The sequence below is a fragment of the Herpailurus yagouaroundi genome, unplaced genomic scaffold (assembly GCF_014898765.1).
Source record: "Herpailurus yagouaroundi ecotype Mexico unplaced genomic scaffold, PumYag 193, whole genome shotgun sequence".
Taxonomy (NCBI): Eukaryota; Metazoa; Chordata; class Mammalia; order Carnivora; family Felidae; genus Herpailurus; species Herpailurus yagouaroundi.
The window spans coordinates 5,748,564-5,767,661 of record NW_024412424.1 but is presented as its reverse complement, the minus strand read 5'-3'; the positions used below and the strand labels follow the sequence as shown (position 1 = coordinate 5,767,661).

Genomic DNA, 19,098 nt, shown 5'->3' with positions numbered 1-19,098 from the left:
TGAGCATTGCTTGTAAGTGAGGTCTAATGGTGATGAATTCTCTGAACTTTTGTTTATCCATGAAAATCTTTATCTCTCCTTCATTGCTTTTTTTTTTTTAATTTTTAAATTTTTATTTACTTTTGTGATAGAGACAGAGTGAGAGTTGGGGAGGGGCAGAGAGAGAGGGAGGCACAGAATCTGAAGCAGGCTCCAGCCTCTGAGCTGTCAGCACAGAACTGGATGTAGGACTCGAATTCACGGACAGTGAGATCCGTGAAGTGAGCTGAAGTCAGACGCTTAACTGACTGAGCCACCCAGGTACCCCTTTCCTTCATTTCTGAAAGACACCTTTGTTGGATATTCTTGGTTGGCAGTTTTTCCTTACGATACTTTGTGGTTTTTTGTTTGTTTGTCCTAAATCTTTATCTGAATCACCCAGTACTCATCACAAGTGCACTTCTTAATCCCCATTACTTATTTCACTCTTCTCCTCATCCCTCCTCTCTATAGTTAAGAGTCTGTTTCTTGGTTTGTCTCTTTTTCCCTTTTGCTAGTTTGTTTTGTTTCTTAAATTCCACATATGAGTGAAATCATATGGTTCTCTGACTTATTTCACTTAGCATTATACTCTTTGGCTCTGTCCATGTTATTGCAAATGGTAAGATTTCATTCTTTTTTTTTTTTATGGCTGAATATTCCATTGTGTATATATACCACATCTTTATGTGTTCATCTGTCGATGGGCACTTAGCTACTTCCATATCTTGGCTATTCTAAATAATGCTGCTGTAAACATAGGGGTGCATATATCTCTTTGAATTCGTGTTTTTGTATTTGTTGAGTAAATACACAGTAGTGCAATTGCTGGATTGTAGGGTAGTTCTATTTTTAATTTTTTGAGGAACCTCCATACTCTTTTCCACAGTGGCTGCACCAGCTTGCATTCCCACCAACACTGAAAGAGGGTTTCTTTTTCTCCATATCCTTGCCAAAATCTGTTGTTTCTTGTGTTTTTTATTTTAGCCATTCTGACAGGTGTGAGATGATCTCTCATTGTAGTTTTGATTTGCATTTCCCTGATAAGTGACAATGAGCATTTTTTTTATGTTGGCCTGTTGGTCTGTTGGCCATCTGAATGTCGTCTTTGGAGAAGTGTCGCTTCATGTCTTCTGCCCATTTTTAAATTGGGTTAGTTTTTTGGGTGTTGGGTTTTATAAGTTCTTAATATATTTTGGATACTAACCCTTTAGCAGATAGGTCATTTGCAAATGTCTTCTCCCATTCTGTCGGTTGCCTTTTAGTTTTGCTGATTGTTTCCTAAGCTGTGCAGAAGCTTTTTATTTTGATGAGGTCCCAATAGTTCATTTTTGCTTTTGTTTCCCTTGCCTCTGGAGACGTGTTGAATAAGAAGTTGCTGTGGCCAAGGTCAAAGAGGTTTTTGCCTGCTTTCTCCTTGAGGATTTTGATGGCTTCCTGTCTTACATTTAGGTCTTTCATCCATTTTGAGTTTATTTTTCTCATGGTGTAAGAAAGTGGTCCAAGTTCATTTTTCTGCATGTCACTGTCGAGTTTTCCCAGCACCATTTGCTGAAGAGACTGTCTTTATTCCATTGGATATGCTTTCCTGCTTTGTCAAAGATTAGTTGGCCATATATTTGTGGGTCCATCTCTGGGTTCTCTAGTCTGTTCCATTGATCTGAGTGTCTGGTTGTGTGCCAGTGCCATACTGTCTTGATGATTATAGCTTTGTAATACAGTTTGAAGTCTGATAAATGGGATTTTCTTAATTTCTTTTTCTGCTACTTCATTACTGATGTATAGAAATGCAACAGATTTCTGTATATTGAATTTGTATTCTGCAGCTCTACTGAATTCATTTATGAGTTCTAGCAGTTCTGGGGTGGAGTCTTTTGGGTTTTCTACATATAGTATCATGTTATCTGCAACTAGTAAAAGTTTGACTTCTTCCTTGCTGATTTGGATGCTTTTTATTTCTTTTTGCTGTCTGATTGCTGTGACTAGGAATTTCAGTACTATGTTTAATAAAAATAGTGAGAGTGGACATCCTTGTGTTGTTCCTGACCTTAGAGGAAAGGCTGTCAGTTTTTCCCCATTGAGAATGATATTAGCTGTGAGTTTTTCACACATGGCCTCATAAAAACAACATGTTTTTATGTTGAGTTATGTTCCCTCTAAACCTACTTTGTTGAGGGATTTTTATCTTGAATGGATGTTGTACCTTGTCAGATGCTTTTCCTGCATCGATTGAAGTGATCATATGGTTCTTATTTTTTTCTGTTATTGATGTGACATGTTACATTGATTGATTTGGGAATATTGGACCACCCTTGCAACTCAGGAATAAATTCCACTTGATCGTGGTGAATGATTTTTTTTCTTTTAAGTTTGTTTATTTATTTTGAGAGAGAGTGCGAGTTGGGAAGGAGCAGAGAGAGGTAGGGAGAGAGAATCCCAAGTAGACTCCATGCTGCCAATGCAGAGCCTGGTGTGGGGTTTGGACTCATGAAACCACAAGATCGTGACCTGAGCCGAAACCAAGAGTTGGACACTTAACCAACTGAGCCACCCAGATGCCCTTGAATGATTTTTTTAAATGTATTTTTGGATTTGGTTTGCTATTATTTTGTTGAGGATTTTTGCATCAGTGTTCGTCAGGGATATTGGCCTGTAGTTCTACTTTTTTTTTGTGGTGTCTTTATCTGGTTTTGATATCAGGGTAATGCTGGCCTCGTGGAATAAGTTTGCAAGTGTTTCTTCCCTCTTCTGTTTTTTGGAATAGTTTGAGAAGAATAGGTATTAACTCTTCTTTCAGTGTTTGGTAGAATTCACCTGTGAGGCAATCTGGGCCTAGATTTTTTTTTTTTTATGAGTTTTTGGATTACTATTCAATTTCTTTGCTGGTAATTAGTTCAAATATTCTTTTTCTTCCCATTTCAGTTTTGGTAGGTTCTATGTTTCTAATAATTTACCCATTTTTTTCTAGCTTGTCTGATTTGTTGTTCTGTAATTTTTCATAATATTCTCTTTTCTCTGGTGTTATTCTCCTGTCTCATTTGTGATTTTGTGTATTTGGGTCCTTTTTTTTCCCTTGATAAGTCTGGCTTGAAGTTTATCAGTTTTATTGATTCCCCCCCCTAGAGACCAGTTCCTGGTTTCATTGATCTATTGTTTTTTAAATTTCTGTATCCTTTATTCCTCTTTTTTTTTAATTAAAAAAGTTTTTTTTTAATGTTTGTTTATTTTTGAGAGAGAAACAGAGTGTGAGCGGGGAGGGGGCAGAAAGAGAGGGCGACACAGAATCCGAAGCAGGCTATAAGCTCTGAGCTGTAACACAGAGCCCAATGCAGGGCTCAAACTCATGAACTGCAAGATCATGACCTGAGCTAAAGTTGGCCACTTAACCAACTAAGCCATCCAGGCACCCCTGTATCATTTATTTCTGCTCTAATCTTTATCATTTCCTTTCTTCTGCTGGTTTTAGGTTTTGTTGTTCTTTTTCTAGCTCCATTAGCTGTAAAGTTAGGTTATTTATTTGAGATTTTTCTTGCTTCCTGAGGTAGACCTGTATTACTGTAAACTTCCCTCTTACAACAGCTCTTGATACATCCCAAAGGTTTTGAACCATTGTGTTTTCATTTTCATTTGTTTCCATGTACTTTTAATCTTTACTTTTTTATTTTTTGAGAGTGAGAGCATGGGCAGGGGAGCGGCAGAGAGAGGGGGACAGAGGATCTTAAAGTAGGCTCTGTACTGAGAACAGTGAGCCTGACATGGGACTCAAACTCACCAACTGTGAGATCATGACCTGAGCCAAAGTTGGACCCTCAGCCGAGCCACCCAGGTGCCTCTCCATGTACTTTATAATTTCTTCTTTTGTTTTCTGGTTGACTCATTGATTTTTTTTTAAGGATTTTTAAATTTTTAGATAATCTCTATATTGAACATGGGGCTCAAACTTACAACCCAGAGATCCAGAGTCGCATGCTCCATTGGCTGAGCCAGCCAGGCACCCCTCATTCATTGTTTAGTTGCATTTTTTTTTTTTTTAAGTAGACTTCATGCCCAGCATGGAGTCCAGTGTGGGGCATGAACTCATGATCCCGAATTTAAGACCTGAACTGAGATCAAGTGTCGGTTGCTTAACTGACCGAGCCACCCAGGCACCCCTAGTTGCATGTTATTTAAACTCTATATATTTGTGGTCTTTCCAGATTTTTTCTTGTGGTTGACTTCTTGTTTCATAGTGTTGTGATCAGAAAAGATGCATGGTATAACTTCCGTATTTTTGAATCTGTTGAGGCTTGTTTTGTGGCCTAATATGTGATCTTCTCTGGAGAATGTTCCATATGCACTTGAAAAGAGTGTGTAGTCTGATGCTTTAGGATGGAATGTTCTGAATAGATATGTTAGATCTACCTGGCCCAGTATGTCATTCAAAGCCATTGTTTGCTTGTTGATTTTCTGTTTAGATGATCTGTCCATTATGTAAGAGGGGTGCTAAAGTCTCCTACTATTACTATATTATTATTGGTTTGTTCGTTTATGTTTGTTAACTGTTTCACGTATTTGGATGTTGCCATGTTGGGTGCATAAGTATTTATAATTGTTACATTTTCTTGTTGGATTTTCCTCTTTATCGTTATGTAGTTCTCTTGTCTCTTATTACAGTCTTTGTTTTTATGTCTATTTTGTCTGATGTAAGTATTGCTACTCCGGCTTTCTTTTGACAGCCGTTGCGTGACAAATGTTTCTCCATCTCCTCACTTTCCAGTCTGCAGGTGTCTTTAGGTCTAAAATGAGTCTCTTTTAGGCAGCATATAGATGGGTCTTTTTTTTTTTAATCTGTTCTGTCACCATGTGTTTTTAGTAGAATGTTTAGTCCATTTGCATTTAAAGTAGTTATTGATAGACACATATTTTTGCCATTTTATTACTTGTTTTGTGGTTGTTTGTGAAGATTTTCCCCGATCCTTTCTGTCTTTCATGTGGATCTTCTTTATGCTGGTTTTCTTTAGTGCTATATTTGGATTTCTTTCTTTATATTCTTTACATATTTATTAGTGGTTTTTGATTTGTGGTTACCATTAAGTTTCTATTAATATATTCTGCATGTAGCAGCTTATATTAAGTTGATGGTTGTTTAAATTTGAGTCCATTCTTTACTTTTCCCCATGTCTTAGGTGTAAGATGTCATATTTTACATCATTTTGTGTTCCTTGACTGATTTTTTACAGAAATACTATTTAGTTTTTAAAGTTTATTTATTTTAAGAGAGAGAACATGCACACAAACGGGAGGGGCAGAGGGGGAGAGAGAAGCCCAAGCAGGCTCTGCACTGTCAACATGAAGCCTGACGCAGGCCTTGAACTCACAAACTGCAAGATCAAGAGCTGAAACCAAGAGTTGAATGCTTAACTGACTGAGCTACCCAGACATGCTCAGCAATATTTATTTAAAATTTTTTTTCATGTTTATTTTTGAGAGAGAGAGAGAGTGAGAGTGAGTGGGGGAAGAGCAGAGAGAGGAGACACAGAATCTGAAGCAGGCTCCAGTTCTGAGCTGTCAGTGCAGAGCCCAATGTGGGGCTTGAACCCATGAACTGCAAGGTCATGACTTGAGCCAAAGTCAGAAGCCCAACTGACTGAGCCACCCAGGTGCCCCTGGAAATATTTATTTATTTATTTATTAAAAAAAATTTTTTTTAATGTTTTTATTTATTTTTGAGACAGAGAGCATGAGCAGGGGAGGGGCAGAGAGAGAGGGCGACACAGAATCCGAAGCAGGCTCCAGGCTCTGAGCTGTCAGCACAGACCCTGACGCAGGGCTCAAACTCACAGACTGTGAGATCATGACCTGAGCTGAGGTCAGACGCTTAACCAACTGAGCCACCCAGGCACCCCTGGAAATACTTATTTTTAATGCTTTTGTGTTTCCTATCTTCATACTGTCATTTTTCATCTTTCCTTTCACTCAGGAAAGTCCCCTTTAAGTAGGTTCCACTCTGGGCATGGAGCCCAACATGGAGCTTGAACTCACAACCCTGAGATCAAGACCTGAGCTAGGATCAAGAGTCAGAACTCAACCAACTGAGCCATCCAGGTGCCTCCTCCAAAAGTCCCCCTTAGTATTTCTTGCAGGGCTGGTTAATGGTCATGAACTCCTTTAGTTTTTGTTTGTCTGGGAAATTCTTTCTCTCTCATATTCTGAATGATAGCCTTGCTGGACAGAGTATTCTTGGCTAAAGGTTTTTACCAATTAGCACTTTGAATATTGATTCATGCCACTCCTTTCTGGCTTAGAAAGTTTCTGCTGAAAAATTCACTGATAGCCTTATGATATTTCCTTTTTATGTAACTGTCTTCTTTTGTATTGTTGCTTTTAATACTTTTTTTTTTTAATTTTTTTTTTTAACGTTTATTTATTTTTGAGACAGGGAGAGACAGAGCATGAATGGGGGAGGGTCAGAGAGAGAGGGAGACACAGAATCTGAAACAGGCTCCAGGCTCTGAGCTGTCAGCACAGAGCCCGACGCAGGGCTCAAACTCCCGGACCACAAGGTCATGACCTGAGCCGGAGTCAGATGCTTAACCGACTGAGCCACCTAGGCACCCCAGCTTTTAATACTTTTTTATTTACCACTATATTTTGCCATTTTAATTACAATTAAATTTTAATAAATTTAGATACAAATTAAATGTCTTGGGGTGGATCTGCTTTTCTGATTTTGTTGGGGGTTCTGTGCTTCCTGGATCTGGATGTTTGTTTCCTTGCCCAGCTTAGGGAAGTTTTCAGCTATTATTTCTTCATATAGATTCTTTGCCCCCTTTCTCTTTCTTCTTCTTGTGGTACTTCTACAATACTGTTATGTTTGAGGGAGTCACAGAGTTCCCTAAGTCTATTCTCATTTTGCATAATTCTTTTCTCTTTTGTTCAGCTTGATTACTTTCCATTGCTCTGTCTTCTAGGTCATGAATTCATTTCTCTGCTTCTTCCAGCCTGCTGTTCATTCTATCAGGTGTGTTTCTCATTTTGTTTATTGAGCCTTTTAATCTTTGCTGTGTTATTACTTATCTCTATGTTAATGGTTTCACTGATGTCCTCCATTTTTTTCAAGTCCAGTGAGTATCTTTATGATTATTACTGTAGATTACTGTAGGGTTGTTTTTTTTTTTTTTTTTTTTTACGGTAGGTGTTTTTTTTTTTAATATTTTTAAAAGATGTTTTTGTTTATTTTTGAGAGAAGAAGAGAGAGAATGCAAGTGGGGAAGGGGCAGAGAAGAGAGGCAGAGACAGAATCTGAAGCAGGCTCCAGGCTCTGAGCTGTCAGTACAGAGCCTAATGTAGGGCTCAAACCCATAAACTGCAAGATCGTGACCTGAGCTGAAGTTAGATGCTTAACCAACTGAGCCACCCAGGTGCCCCCCCGCCATTATTTTTTTAGATAAGCTTTTTATCCCTTTCTCCTTCTGTTTTCCTTCTAGGATACCAACAGGGCTCAGATAGTTTCTCTTGATGGTGTCTTATAATTCACATGGGCTTTCTTTTCTCTCTCTCTCTCTCTCTCTCTCTCTCTCTCTCTCTTTCTCTCTCTCTCTCTCTTTCTCTCTCTTTTTGCTCTTCTCTGACTGGATAATTTCAAGTGACCTATAAATTCACAGATTCTTTCTTCTGCTCTGATCGCATCTGCTGATGGTATTCTTTACTGCATGTTTCATTTCATTGCATTCTTCACTTCCAGGATTTCTGTTTGGATCTCTTTTATAATTTCTGTCTCTCTGTTAAGCTTCTGGTTTTGTCTGCGCATTGTTTCCTGATTTCACTGAATTGTCTTTCTGTGTTTCCCTGTAGCTTACTAAGCTGAATTCTTTATTAGGCAGATTGCAAATCTCTATTTCTTTGGGGTCAGTTACTGGGAAACTGTTCTTGGGTGTCTTGTGTTGCTGTCTTCGCATTTGAAGAAGCAGTCACCTTCTCCAGTCTTTACCGACTGGCCTTGGGAGAGAAATACTTTCTTCTGTCAGTCTGCTGGGGATTCTGAGGCTTTCCCAGTGCATGATATTCCAAATGCTTTTTAAATGGTTGTCAAGTTCTAGAATCAACCTATACAAAACGTACTAGAGATTTTTGTAACAGTTTAAGAAGTAAATATAAACGTTTACAACATATGAAGAGATAACATCACAATAGCTAAAATCAGAAATATGTTCCAGTAAGGGCACCTGGGTGGCTCAGTCAGTTAAGTGTCCGACTTTGGCTCAGGTCATGATCTCATGGTTCATGGGTTTGAGCCCCGTGTCAAGCTCTGTGCTGACAACTCAGTACCTGGAACCTACTTTGGATTCTGTCTCCCTGCCCCACCCCACCCCCACCTCCCCGCTTGCACTCTGTTTCTCTCAAAAATAAATAAACATTAAAAATATATGTGTGTTCCAGTACTATTTGTATAAATGTATATGTACTACCTTTGTAACTGAAAAGCAATCACTATTGGGGCGCCTGGGTGGCTCAGTCGGTTAGGTGTCCGACTTTGGCTCAGGTCATGATCTCACAGTTTGTGAATTCAAACCCCGCATCTAGCTCTGTACTGACATCTCAGAGCCTGGAGCCTGCTTCAGATTCTGTGTCTCTTTCTCTCTCTGCCCCTCCCCTGTTCGTGTGTGCGCTCTCTTTCTCTCTCTCTCTCTCAAAAATCAATAAACGTTACAAAAAGAAAATAAAAAAAAAAAGAAAAGCAGTCACAATTGTGGCTGGTAATGGGGAACTTTTGGGTAATACTCCTTGATGTGAGTGGCATTTAGGTTAAATGACTATGTTTACTTTCATGGAGCTGTATGCTTATAATTTGTATACTTTTCTGTAATATTTATGCTAAATTTAAAAAGTTTAAGATAAAAAGGCAGTACTCGTCATAAAAAATGTAAAAGTACAGAAAGTTGACTTAAAATGTCTCTCCACATACTCATATCACATGAAGACCAGCAACCAGTACTAACATTTTCTTCCATTCTTCTGATGTGTATTTTTTGCCTATAACCTTTATTTCATTATTTCAGATTGTAAAAAGATTCTGTGAGATTGTAAAAAGATTCATGTAAAAAGAATACGTGGCCTGTATAGAAAACTTGTTAAACACAGTAAGACACTACATACTTCTCACATGGAATATGATTGACAGAAAGATGCCAACAAGTATAGTGTAACCATTAAGTTTCTTTAATGGCAAAGAATATAGGAATTTATGAAGATATTTACATTAAAAAATGAAAGGGTTCAGGGGTGCCTGGGTAGCTCAGTCAGTTAAGGGTCTGACTCTTGATCTCAGCTCAGGTCTTGATCTTAGGGTAGTGCGTTCAAGCCCCATGTTGGGCTCTACGCTGGGTGTAGAGCCTACTTAAAAAAAAAAAAAAAAAAGGTTTCTGATTCTGATCAAGATGTAGTAAGCACATTCTATCCTTTCTCTCTGATTGAATACAATTAAAATCTCTGGACAGATTGCATGCATCAGTTGAGTATCCTGGAAGATAATGGTAGCAGGTGGTTTGGGGAAGGAAACTTTTTGTTTTTTGTTTCTAAAGAATACCTTTCAGTCTTGGGGCACTTGAGTGGCTCAGTTGGTTAAGCATCTGACTTAAGCTCAGGTTCAGGTTGTGATCTCACCATTTATGGGTTTGAGCCCCGCATCCGGCTCTCTGCTGTCAGTGCAGAGCCTGCTTGGGATCCTCTGTCCTCCTCTCTCTATGCCCCTCTCCCATGTGCACGCTCTCTCCCTCTGTCAAAAAATAAATAAACACTTAGCATACCTTCCAGCCTGGACTCAAAGGTAGAGGAAAATCTGGAACTGGGTGCATACAGAATAAGGTCCAAGAGAATCCCTCTCTTTCTAGTCTCAAGAGCAGGAAAGGGGATTCCTATGGGTCAGAGAGTAGAGATGGATGAAGATCTTTTTGTTGTTGTTGTTCACATGCCCCCCTCCCCCATTTTCTCCTGCCCTGGCCCCCATGAAAGTCTATAGCAGTGGAGGCAGCAGTGACATTGGCAGCCAGATGGGAAAGGAGTCCTTTTATTTTTAGGGATTATGGTCCCAAGAGCATGGTGACATTCACTGGTTTTTTGTTTTCTCTATCCTCTCACCACTTTACCCTAGGGGCAATCACAGTAGTGGGAGGTACTCAGAGAAGCTAAAGCCTTTCCTTTTTAGCCAGAAGACCAGGAAAGGGGCCCCTGAGAGCTGAAAAGTGTTAGGAAGATTGCAGAGAGGAAGGAACTCAACAAAGTGAACCCATAGTATTGTGTATGAACTCCTGGGCTCTCCTTTGAAATAGCATGCATGCATCTGACCCCTGAACAGCATACCAAGAGCTTTGAGGATTCAGCGGTGAAGTGTGCTGGCCACTGCATGGTATACCTGGGACAGATCACAGTAGTATCACAGGGGCTGTGAAAACTAAACTGACATCACAACACAGCCCACAAAAGATGGATAGGAACTTGTGGGTTGGACCTAATCAATGTAGTTACTGTTCAAACAAACAAAAATCCACTGTTTTCCATTGCACCTAAACAAGATCCAGAGTAACATAGCGTAATCTCCAGAAATTCAAAATTGTCCCGTATATGAAGAGTTGGGAAAATCTTACTGTCTCCTAAGGAGAAGGGACAGTCAACAGATGGTAACTATGACATGTTATAGATGTTGGGATTATCAAAGAATTTAAGGCAAAAAGCATAATTAAAATATAATTAAAACTTCAAGAAGTAGGGGTGAACACCCTGGAAACAAATGGGAAATTAGACATTTAAATTTAAAATTGTACGGGCGCCTGGGTGGCTCAGTTGGTTAAGCGTCTGACTTCAGCTCAGGTCATGATCTCGCAGTCCATGGGTTTGAGCCCCGCGTCGGGCTCTGTGCTGACAGCTCAGAGCCTGGAGCCTGTTTCAGATTCTGTGTCTCCCTCTTTCTCTGATCCTCCCCTGTTCATGCTCGCTCGCTCGCTCTCTCTCTCTCTCTCTCTCTCTCTGTCTCAAAAATAAATAAACGTTAAAAAAAAAATTAAAAATAAAATTGTAAAATTTATAACTAAAACTAAATTAAAAATTCCTTAAAGGGACTCAGTAACAGGGTGGAGATAAAAGAAGAGTGAGTTAACTTGAAGATAGAACAGTGAAAATTATCTGGTCTGACCCAATAGGAATTATTAAACTGAAGAGAAGTGAACAGAGCTTCAGGGAATTATGGGACGATAACAAAAGGTTTAGCTTTTCACGTTACTGAAGTCCCAAAAGGAGAGGAGATGGAGTAGTACAGAAAACTGAAGAAATTATGGAAAGGAAGAAATAAATGCAACCCTATTTGCGGATGACATGATAATCCACGTAGAAAATCCCAAGGAATCTACAAAAAGGACTCTAGATCAAACAGTTTTGAATGGGAGGAATCAGAATACCCATTTCAAAACTTTTTTATAGTTTTGGTAATCATGAGTAGTATTGGTAGAGGGATAGACACATAGATCACTGGACCTAGGAAACCTAGAAATACACCCACACAAGTACAGCCAACTGCTTTTTGAATGTTTGTGACTCCCCCAAATTTACATTTTAAAATCCTAACCCCGGTGTGATGATACTAGGAAGGTGGGGGACTTTGGGAGGTGATTAGGTTATAGGGTGAAGCCCTCAAGAATGGAATCAGTGCTGGGGCGCCTGGGTGGCTCTGTCGGTTAAGCATCTGACTTCACCTCAGGTCATGATCTCGCGGTTTGTGGTTTCGAGCTCTGTGTCCAACTCTGTGCTGACAGCTTAGAGCCTGGAGCCTGCTTCGGATTTTGTGTCTCCCTCTCTCTCTGCCTCCCTCCTGCTCCCACTCTATCTCCCTCTCAAAAATAAATAAATAAACGTTTAAAATTAAAAAAAAAAAAAGGGATCAGTGCCCTCATAAAAGAGACCCCAGAGAGCTCTTACCTCTTACTCTCTGTCATGTAGGGACGCAGAAGATAGCTATCTGTGAACCAGGAAGTGGGCCTTCCCCAGAAATGTAGTGTGCTAGTGCCTCGATCTTCGATTTCCCAGCCTCCGGAGCTGTGAGAAATAAATATATATATGTTGTTTAAGCCACCCAGTGCATGATATTTTTGTTGTAGTAGTTCGAACGGACTAAAATGTGTCAGGACAGTTCAGTGGAGGAAGGGTAGTCTTTTCAACAGTTGCTGTGGGAACAATTGGATATCTATGGGGTGGTCGGGAGAGAACAACCTAGGCCTAAGCTTCACAGCATATAAAAAAAGTAACTCAAATGGATCATAGATTTAAATGTAAAACTATAAAAAATGCTAGAAGAAAACATCAGAGAAAAATTTCAGAAGCACAGCAGGGTAAAGAATTCTTATACATGGCAAATACAGCATGATCCATAAAAGAAGAAAAATGGATAAATTAGACTTCATCTAAATTAGAAACTTTGGCTATGTCAAAAAGTTTGTAGAAAGAATAAAAAAGGAGACAAGCTACAGAGTGGGAGAAAATATTTCCAAAGAGCATATCAGACAAAGACTCCTATTGAAAGAATATAAGGAAACCTCAATAACAACCCCTAAAAACCCAGTTATCAAAGAAGAAAGCATAAGAGAAATGAGAACTTTGAGGTGAATGAAAACAAAATCACAAATATGAAAACTTACAGGATGCAGCTAAAGTAGTTTTTGGAGGGAAATTTATAGCTGTCAATGCTTATATTAAGAAAAGAGGAAGAGGGACACCTGGGTGGCTTAGTTGGTGGCTCAGGTCATGATCTCATAGTTCATGAGTTCGAGCCCCACATTAGGCTTTGCACTGACAGCTCAGAGCCTGGAGCCTGCTTCAGATTCTGTGTCTCCCCCTCTCTCTCTGTCCCTCCTCCATCTGTGCTCTCTCTCTCACCCTCAAAAGCAAATAAATAACAAAAAGAAGAGGAAGATATCAAGTCAATAACCTCAACTATTAAGGAGGTAACTATTCTTCAACTTTAAGAAACTAGAACAAGAAGAGTGAAATAAACCCAAGGCAAACAGAAGGAAGAAAATTATGAAACTAGAGTGGAAACAAATGAGTAGAGAATAGGAAAACAACAGAGTAAGTAAAACCAAAAGTTGATTCTTTTAAAAGATCAACAAACTTGGCAAGCCTTTAGCTAGAATGACCAAGCAAATAAGATTCAGATTACTAGAATTATTAATGAAAGTGGGGACAATACCACCCACCTTCCAGAAATAAAAATGATTGCAAGGATATACTATGAATAGTAAATACTACGCCAGTAAATTAGTTAACTTAGATAGAATGGGCAGATCCTGAAACAAACTAAGAAAACTGACTTAAAGAAGAAATAGATGGGAATGCAAGCTGGTGCAGCCACTCTGGAAAACAGTATGGAGGTTCCTCAAAAAACTAAAAATAGAACTACCCTACAACCCAGCAATTGCACTACTAGGCATTTATCCAAGGGATACAGGTATGCTGTTTCCAAGGGACACACACACCCCCATGTTTATAGCAGCACTATCAACAATAGCCAAAGTATGGAAAGAGCCCAAATGTACATCAATGGATACAGAAGATGTGGTGTATTACTCGGCAATCAAAAAGAATGAAATCTTGCCATTTGCAACTATGTGGATGGAACTGGAGGGTATTATGCTAAGTGAAATTAGTCAGAGAAAGACAAAAATCATATGACTTTACTCATATGAGGACTTTAAGAAACAAAACAAATGAACATAAGGGAAGAGAAACAAAAATAATATAAAAACAGGGAGGGGGACAAAACAGAAAAGATTCATGGAGAACAAAGGGTTATGGGAGGGGTTGTGGGAGGGGAGATGGGCTAAATGGGTAAGGGGCACTAAGGAATCGACTCCTGAAATCATTGTTGCAATATATGCTAATTTGGATGTAAATTAAAAAAAATAAAAAATAAAATGAAATCACAAAAAAAAGAAGAAATAGAAAATCTGAATAGCAGGAAACAAGGAAAGAGTTTGAGTTAATTTTAAAATGTCCCACTAAAAACAAAACAAAAAACTTGCCACTAATAAAAGCCCATTATCTGATGGCTTTACTAGTGAATTCTGCCAGATGTTTAAAGATTTATCATGAACTCTTCCAAAAAATAAGAAGGGAGCACTTCCAAATCATCCTGTGAGGCCAGCGTTACCCTAATACCAAATGCTGGACAAAGATGTCATAAAAAAAGAAAACTGCAGGGCAGTATCCCTCATGAATACAGATACAGTAGCCCTCAACAAAATATTAGCAAACCTGGTCTACTAACATTTAGAAGTAATGCAAAGTTGGTTCAAAATATGAAGAAAACTCAGTCTTTGTAAACCTTATTAGGATAAATAAACACAAGATTATCTCAAAAAACACAAAAAACAATACCCTTTAATGATTTTTTTAAAAACGTCTCGAACTAGGAATAGAGGCCTGATAAAGGCATTTATGAAAAACTTCCATGTAATGTCATATTTAATGGTGAAAGACTGTTCTCTTCCTGAGCTCAGGAATAAGATGAGGATTCATTCTCACCAGTGCAATTCAACATTGTACTAGAAGGTCTAGCCAAGACAGTTTTAGAAGAAAAACACATAAAAAGCATCGAAATTAGAAAAGAAATTAAACTAACTGTATTTGCAAATGACATGATCTTGCATATATAACATCCTGAGACATATACACACAGACATGTGGCACACGTGTGTGTTCAGTGTCACTGGTCATTAGGAAAGGATAACTTAGGACCCAGTTAGCTATCAGTACACACCTGTTGGCACAGCTAAAAAAAAATATTGGAAATACTGAATGATGGTGGATGAGAAGAAATAGTTTCATATGTTGCTGGGGGGAATGTAAAGTGGTACAGGCACCCTGGGAAATATTTTGGCAGTTTCTTAGAAAATGTAAACATAACCATAGTACCCTAGGTGTTTCACTTCTAGGCGTTTATTCCAGAGAAATGGGATAGTCCGTAAACCTTTGTGGTAAGAACAAGTGTGACAGTTCCAGTGTAGCCAAAGATTGGGGGAGATGGTGAGTATTTTCAACAAACAGTCCTGGAAAGCTGTGGGACAGAGCCTGTAGTCTGTATAGTTTTTTACATCTTTTTTCCCTATTCCTCCACCTTCCTTTGGCACATTTATTTTTCTTGGTTGATTCTTTTTTTTTTTTTAATCTTTTTTTAACATTTTTTTATTTTTGAGAGAGGAGTGGGAGAGGGGCAGGGAGAGGGAGACAAAGAATCCGAAGCAGATTCCAGGCTCTGAGCTGTCAGCACAGAACCCGACGCAGGGCTTGAACCCACGAACTGCAAGATCATGACCTGAGCCACTGTCAGGAGCTTAACTGAGCCACCCAGGTGCCCTTTTCTTGGTTGATTCTTAATGTGTGAGTTGGTTGAAGAGAATTTTAAATGTTGAGTGGTGAATATAGGTGCAAAAAGACCATCATCTTAAAAAAAATTGTCTTATGTTAATATATCGTGTATGTGTGGATTTTTCTGAAACTTTCACATGTATTTTCATAATTTGGCGCTGGTTCAGAACTGTGGGCACCTCAAGCGAGCTCACAGCAAAGTGGGATGCATGCGCCTGCCTCCCCAGTCTGTCCTCATGGACTCATTCCATTCCTAGTGCCCTTTATTTTCTGAGCCAGAGTGACTGACTTGATCTATGCTTGTTCCTCTGTAAAATTCCTGAGGGCTGTTCTGACTGGTTCTAGGAGTTTTTTCCTTCGTGTGCACAGCTCTGTAATTTAGGTGTCTAATAACAAACTCCTTTGTTTTTGCTTATAGTGGGTCTCCCACAAAGGCAGGCAGCAGGGTTGTTTACATTTTTATGTAATGTGGTCCACTCAGGCCTCCTGGCCTCCATCCTTTGTGCATGTTGTGTCTCTCTTTAAATTCAAGGAGAGCCGTAGGTTTTGCTCTGAAGAAACCTATGAGTATGGGGCAATGTAAGAAAAACAGGTTTTTGGATCAGGTTGGGTAAATTTTGCTTTGGAGTAGCTTTGCATTAAAATGTGTACAGTGGAGTAGAGATGAATAATGTCTCCTCTTGGTAGGTTGGCTGTGTCATGAACTAGAATTTTTTTTTTTTTTGCTTTGTTTTCCAGGTGCTGTGAAAATTAACTATTATTATAACTACTAAAGGTCAGTGGGAGGTGAAATTAACTAAGATCATATCAGAAAGAGTTGCATTTGCTGCAAACCGGAAGTGAATTGGATAGTTTTTTCTCTTGTCTATAGTTCCGCTTGTAAGAGCTGGACTGCAGGGGTGTGACCTGACCCCTCCTGTATTGCCGATGTGTGTGCAGAGGAGGCCAAGAAGGAGATTGGAATTACAAAATCAGAATTTCCTGGAGGGCTTGGTTTTGCGACACTTCAGGGAAGTGACGAGAGATTTGTCAGAGGACAGAGGTTGGAAAAGCTAGTTCATGGCCTTCGGTGTTCAGAGATCCTCTTGATAGTGTCTCTCCACAGGTGTGCGTCTCATCAAGGTTTGTTTCCCCACCCCCACCCCAGGGGCAGGATGGAAGGCCGGTGGTGGCGCAGGAGCAGTAACAAATGCTTCCCAGAATCCTTGTTTATGCTGGGTGGTGAGCACTATTGTGGGTCGCCTGCTGTGGGTGCACTGCTAGAGACTTCTTTGACCTGTCACGCTCCAGGTGAGCCTTGTGAATTGTTGAGCTATTGTGAACACCTCTGCTACTTGGGCCAGCAGCTGCTACCTGCTGGCTCCTCTATCCATTTCCTATTGAATTGACCCACAGAGGATTCTTTGTATTTCCTTAGAGGGTTGCTGGACTGGAAAATTGCATATGCACCGAAGGCTTGTGTTTCCAGGAAGGTGGAAAGATTGGCAGCCATTTGTCTTCTTGTGAATTGGCTGTCGTGTGACTCCTTTTGCTTCTCGTTTCTGGTCTTGACACTGCTGAAGAGTCACCTCTTTGGCCTAGGTTTCCATCAGTGAGCCTGATCAAGCCAAGACACAAGTCCCAGCAGGTTCCCTGTAGCACAGACCAAAGAAAACAGCAACGGGGAACAGGAGAAGTAGGTTTATTCTAGGGTAACATTGGAGAGCTCAGTAAGGAAGGGAATTCTGGATCCCTCGCTTCTGCTGGAGTTTTCTATTCTGAATTTACTGGTTTAAGGTTTTCTGGTTGGAAGCAACAGAACTTAATTTTGACTCGTACAAGCAGAAAGGATTTATTGGAAGGATATGGGATGGCTCACAGACTGGAAAGAAAAAGCTGTGGAGCCTCATCTTCAGAAAGTGCTGGTGTCAGAGGAGCCGTCATCTTAGGAGCAGGAACCTCTTGGGGTTGAATAAGCACCACCACATCCAGTTCCTGCTGCTGTCTGTTCAGAAGTCAAAGTCCAGGGACAAAGGCCCAGCCGGCCTGGTGTGGGTCAGGGAGTGGCACCTTGACTGACAGTCTGTCCAGGCCCAATCCTGTGGAGGGAGGTGGTTCCCTTGTGCCAGAAAGAAGACAGCTGCTGGGCAGGCAGCAACAGGATTGTGTCCCAGGAACAACTGCCTCACCAAGAGCAGCAGCTTCCACCTAATGATGCAGCCACAGTGAATTTGTTTTCTATCAGGAGCCTGGGTTTTTTGGTGTTTTTATGTTAAAGGCTGACTCCACTGAACATTCTTTTTTTTTTTTTTTTTTTGAGAGAGCGAGTGCACAAGTGGGGAGGGGTAGAGAGAGAGGGAGAAAGGAGAAAGAGAATCCCAAGCAGGCTCTGCACATTCAGCGCAGAGCCTGATGCGGGGCTCAAACAAACCATGAGATCATGACCTGAGGCAAAACCAAGAGTGGGACGCTTAACTGACTGAGCCACCAAGGTGCCCCTCCACTGAACATTCTTTACCAGTGGAACACTGTGCAAGAATATGTTTTCTGAGGGGTCACCTCTGTGTGAAGTTTTCCCCCAAGGATTTCTGTCGATCTGCCTGTGCCTAGAGAAAGGTGGGGAGGGTGTCCAGAACACCCCTCTGTCAGAGGGCAGCTGAAGGTGATATCTGTTACTCACCTGTGCTTTCTTGTGCCACCTGTGAGAACAATGCCCTGTCTGGGGAGTGGTCTTTTTTTTTTTTTTTCAAGAGAGAGGGGGCACACATGCGTGTGTGCGCATGTGAACAGGGGAGGGGTAGAGGGAGAGAGAATCCCAAATGGGCTCTACGCTTAACTCGGGGGCTTGATCCCACAACCCTGGGATCATGACCTTAGCCAAAATCAAGAGTCAGACACTCAACTTGACTGAGCCACCCACCCAGGAGCCCCTGGGGAGTGGTCTTTTAGAAATTCCTTCTATGGAAGAGGGTTGAGAGTTTGTTATCAGAACTAGAGGGGCAGTCTTTTGGCCTCTTTAGTTAGACTGACTTAGAAACTACCCACAGTCACTAAGAGCTGACCAGGGGTGTGTGTGTGTGTGTGTGTGTGTGTGTGTGTGTGTGTGTGTGTGTTGGGATTGATGTCTCCAGATTTTGCATGTGGGCATCCTGAAACATGTCTCCACCCACGTCACAGCTGCCTCCCCCAGCAGCCCTAGTGTGCAGAACCAGTACTAGCTGTTAATGTTGACTTTTCTCCCTTGCCAGGTATCTGCAGATGGTGTCCATTGTCCGTGCTGTCCAGCGTGCACCAGGCTGATCCATGGTCACTTTCCGGGATGGCAGCAAGGTGACTTCAGCTGAGGATGACCCTGACTGAAAGGCTGCGTGAGAAGATATCTCAGGCCTTCTACAACCATGGGCTGCTCTGTGCATCCTACCCCATCCCTATCATCCTCTTCACGGGGCTCTGCATCTTAGCCTGCTGGTATGTTTCTGAGTTGTCTTGGATATGTTGGGCCAGTGTGTTGGGACAGTAGGTTTCCTAATTCTGACTGCTCGGTAGCCCTTGGACTGTGTATACTTTTTATACACTGACTGGCGGCTGGTTGAAGCTGCTGGGTGGAGAGCTCTAGTCCTGGGGTATTTAGCCACTAGACTGCAACAGACCAGTCTGGCCCTGACGTAGGGATTCTCCAGATTTGTTCAAAATTATTTCAGAATAATGTTT

The 19,098-nt window shown here is 40.7% G+C and overlaps 1 protein-coding gene across 1 annotated transcript in view; it reads left to right on the top strand.

Annotated features, from left to right (window-relative positions):
* Positions 1-19,098, top strand: part of SCAP (SREBF chaperone) — a 70,892-nt gene that overhangs the window by 15,155 nt on the left and 36,639 nt on the right. The window contains exon 2 of the mRNA XM_040445189.1: positions 18,636-18,855. Coding sequence (XP_040301123.1) covers positions 18,734-18,855 — 122 coding nt within the window. The 5' untranslated portion in view covers positions 18,636-18,733. The remainder of the gene's footprint in view (positions 1-18,635; positions 18,856-19,098) is intronic.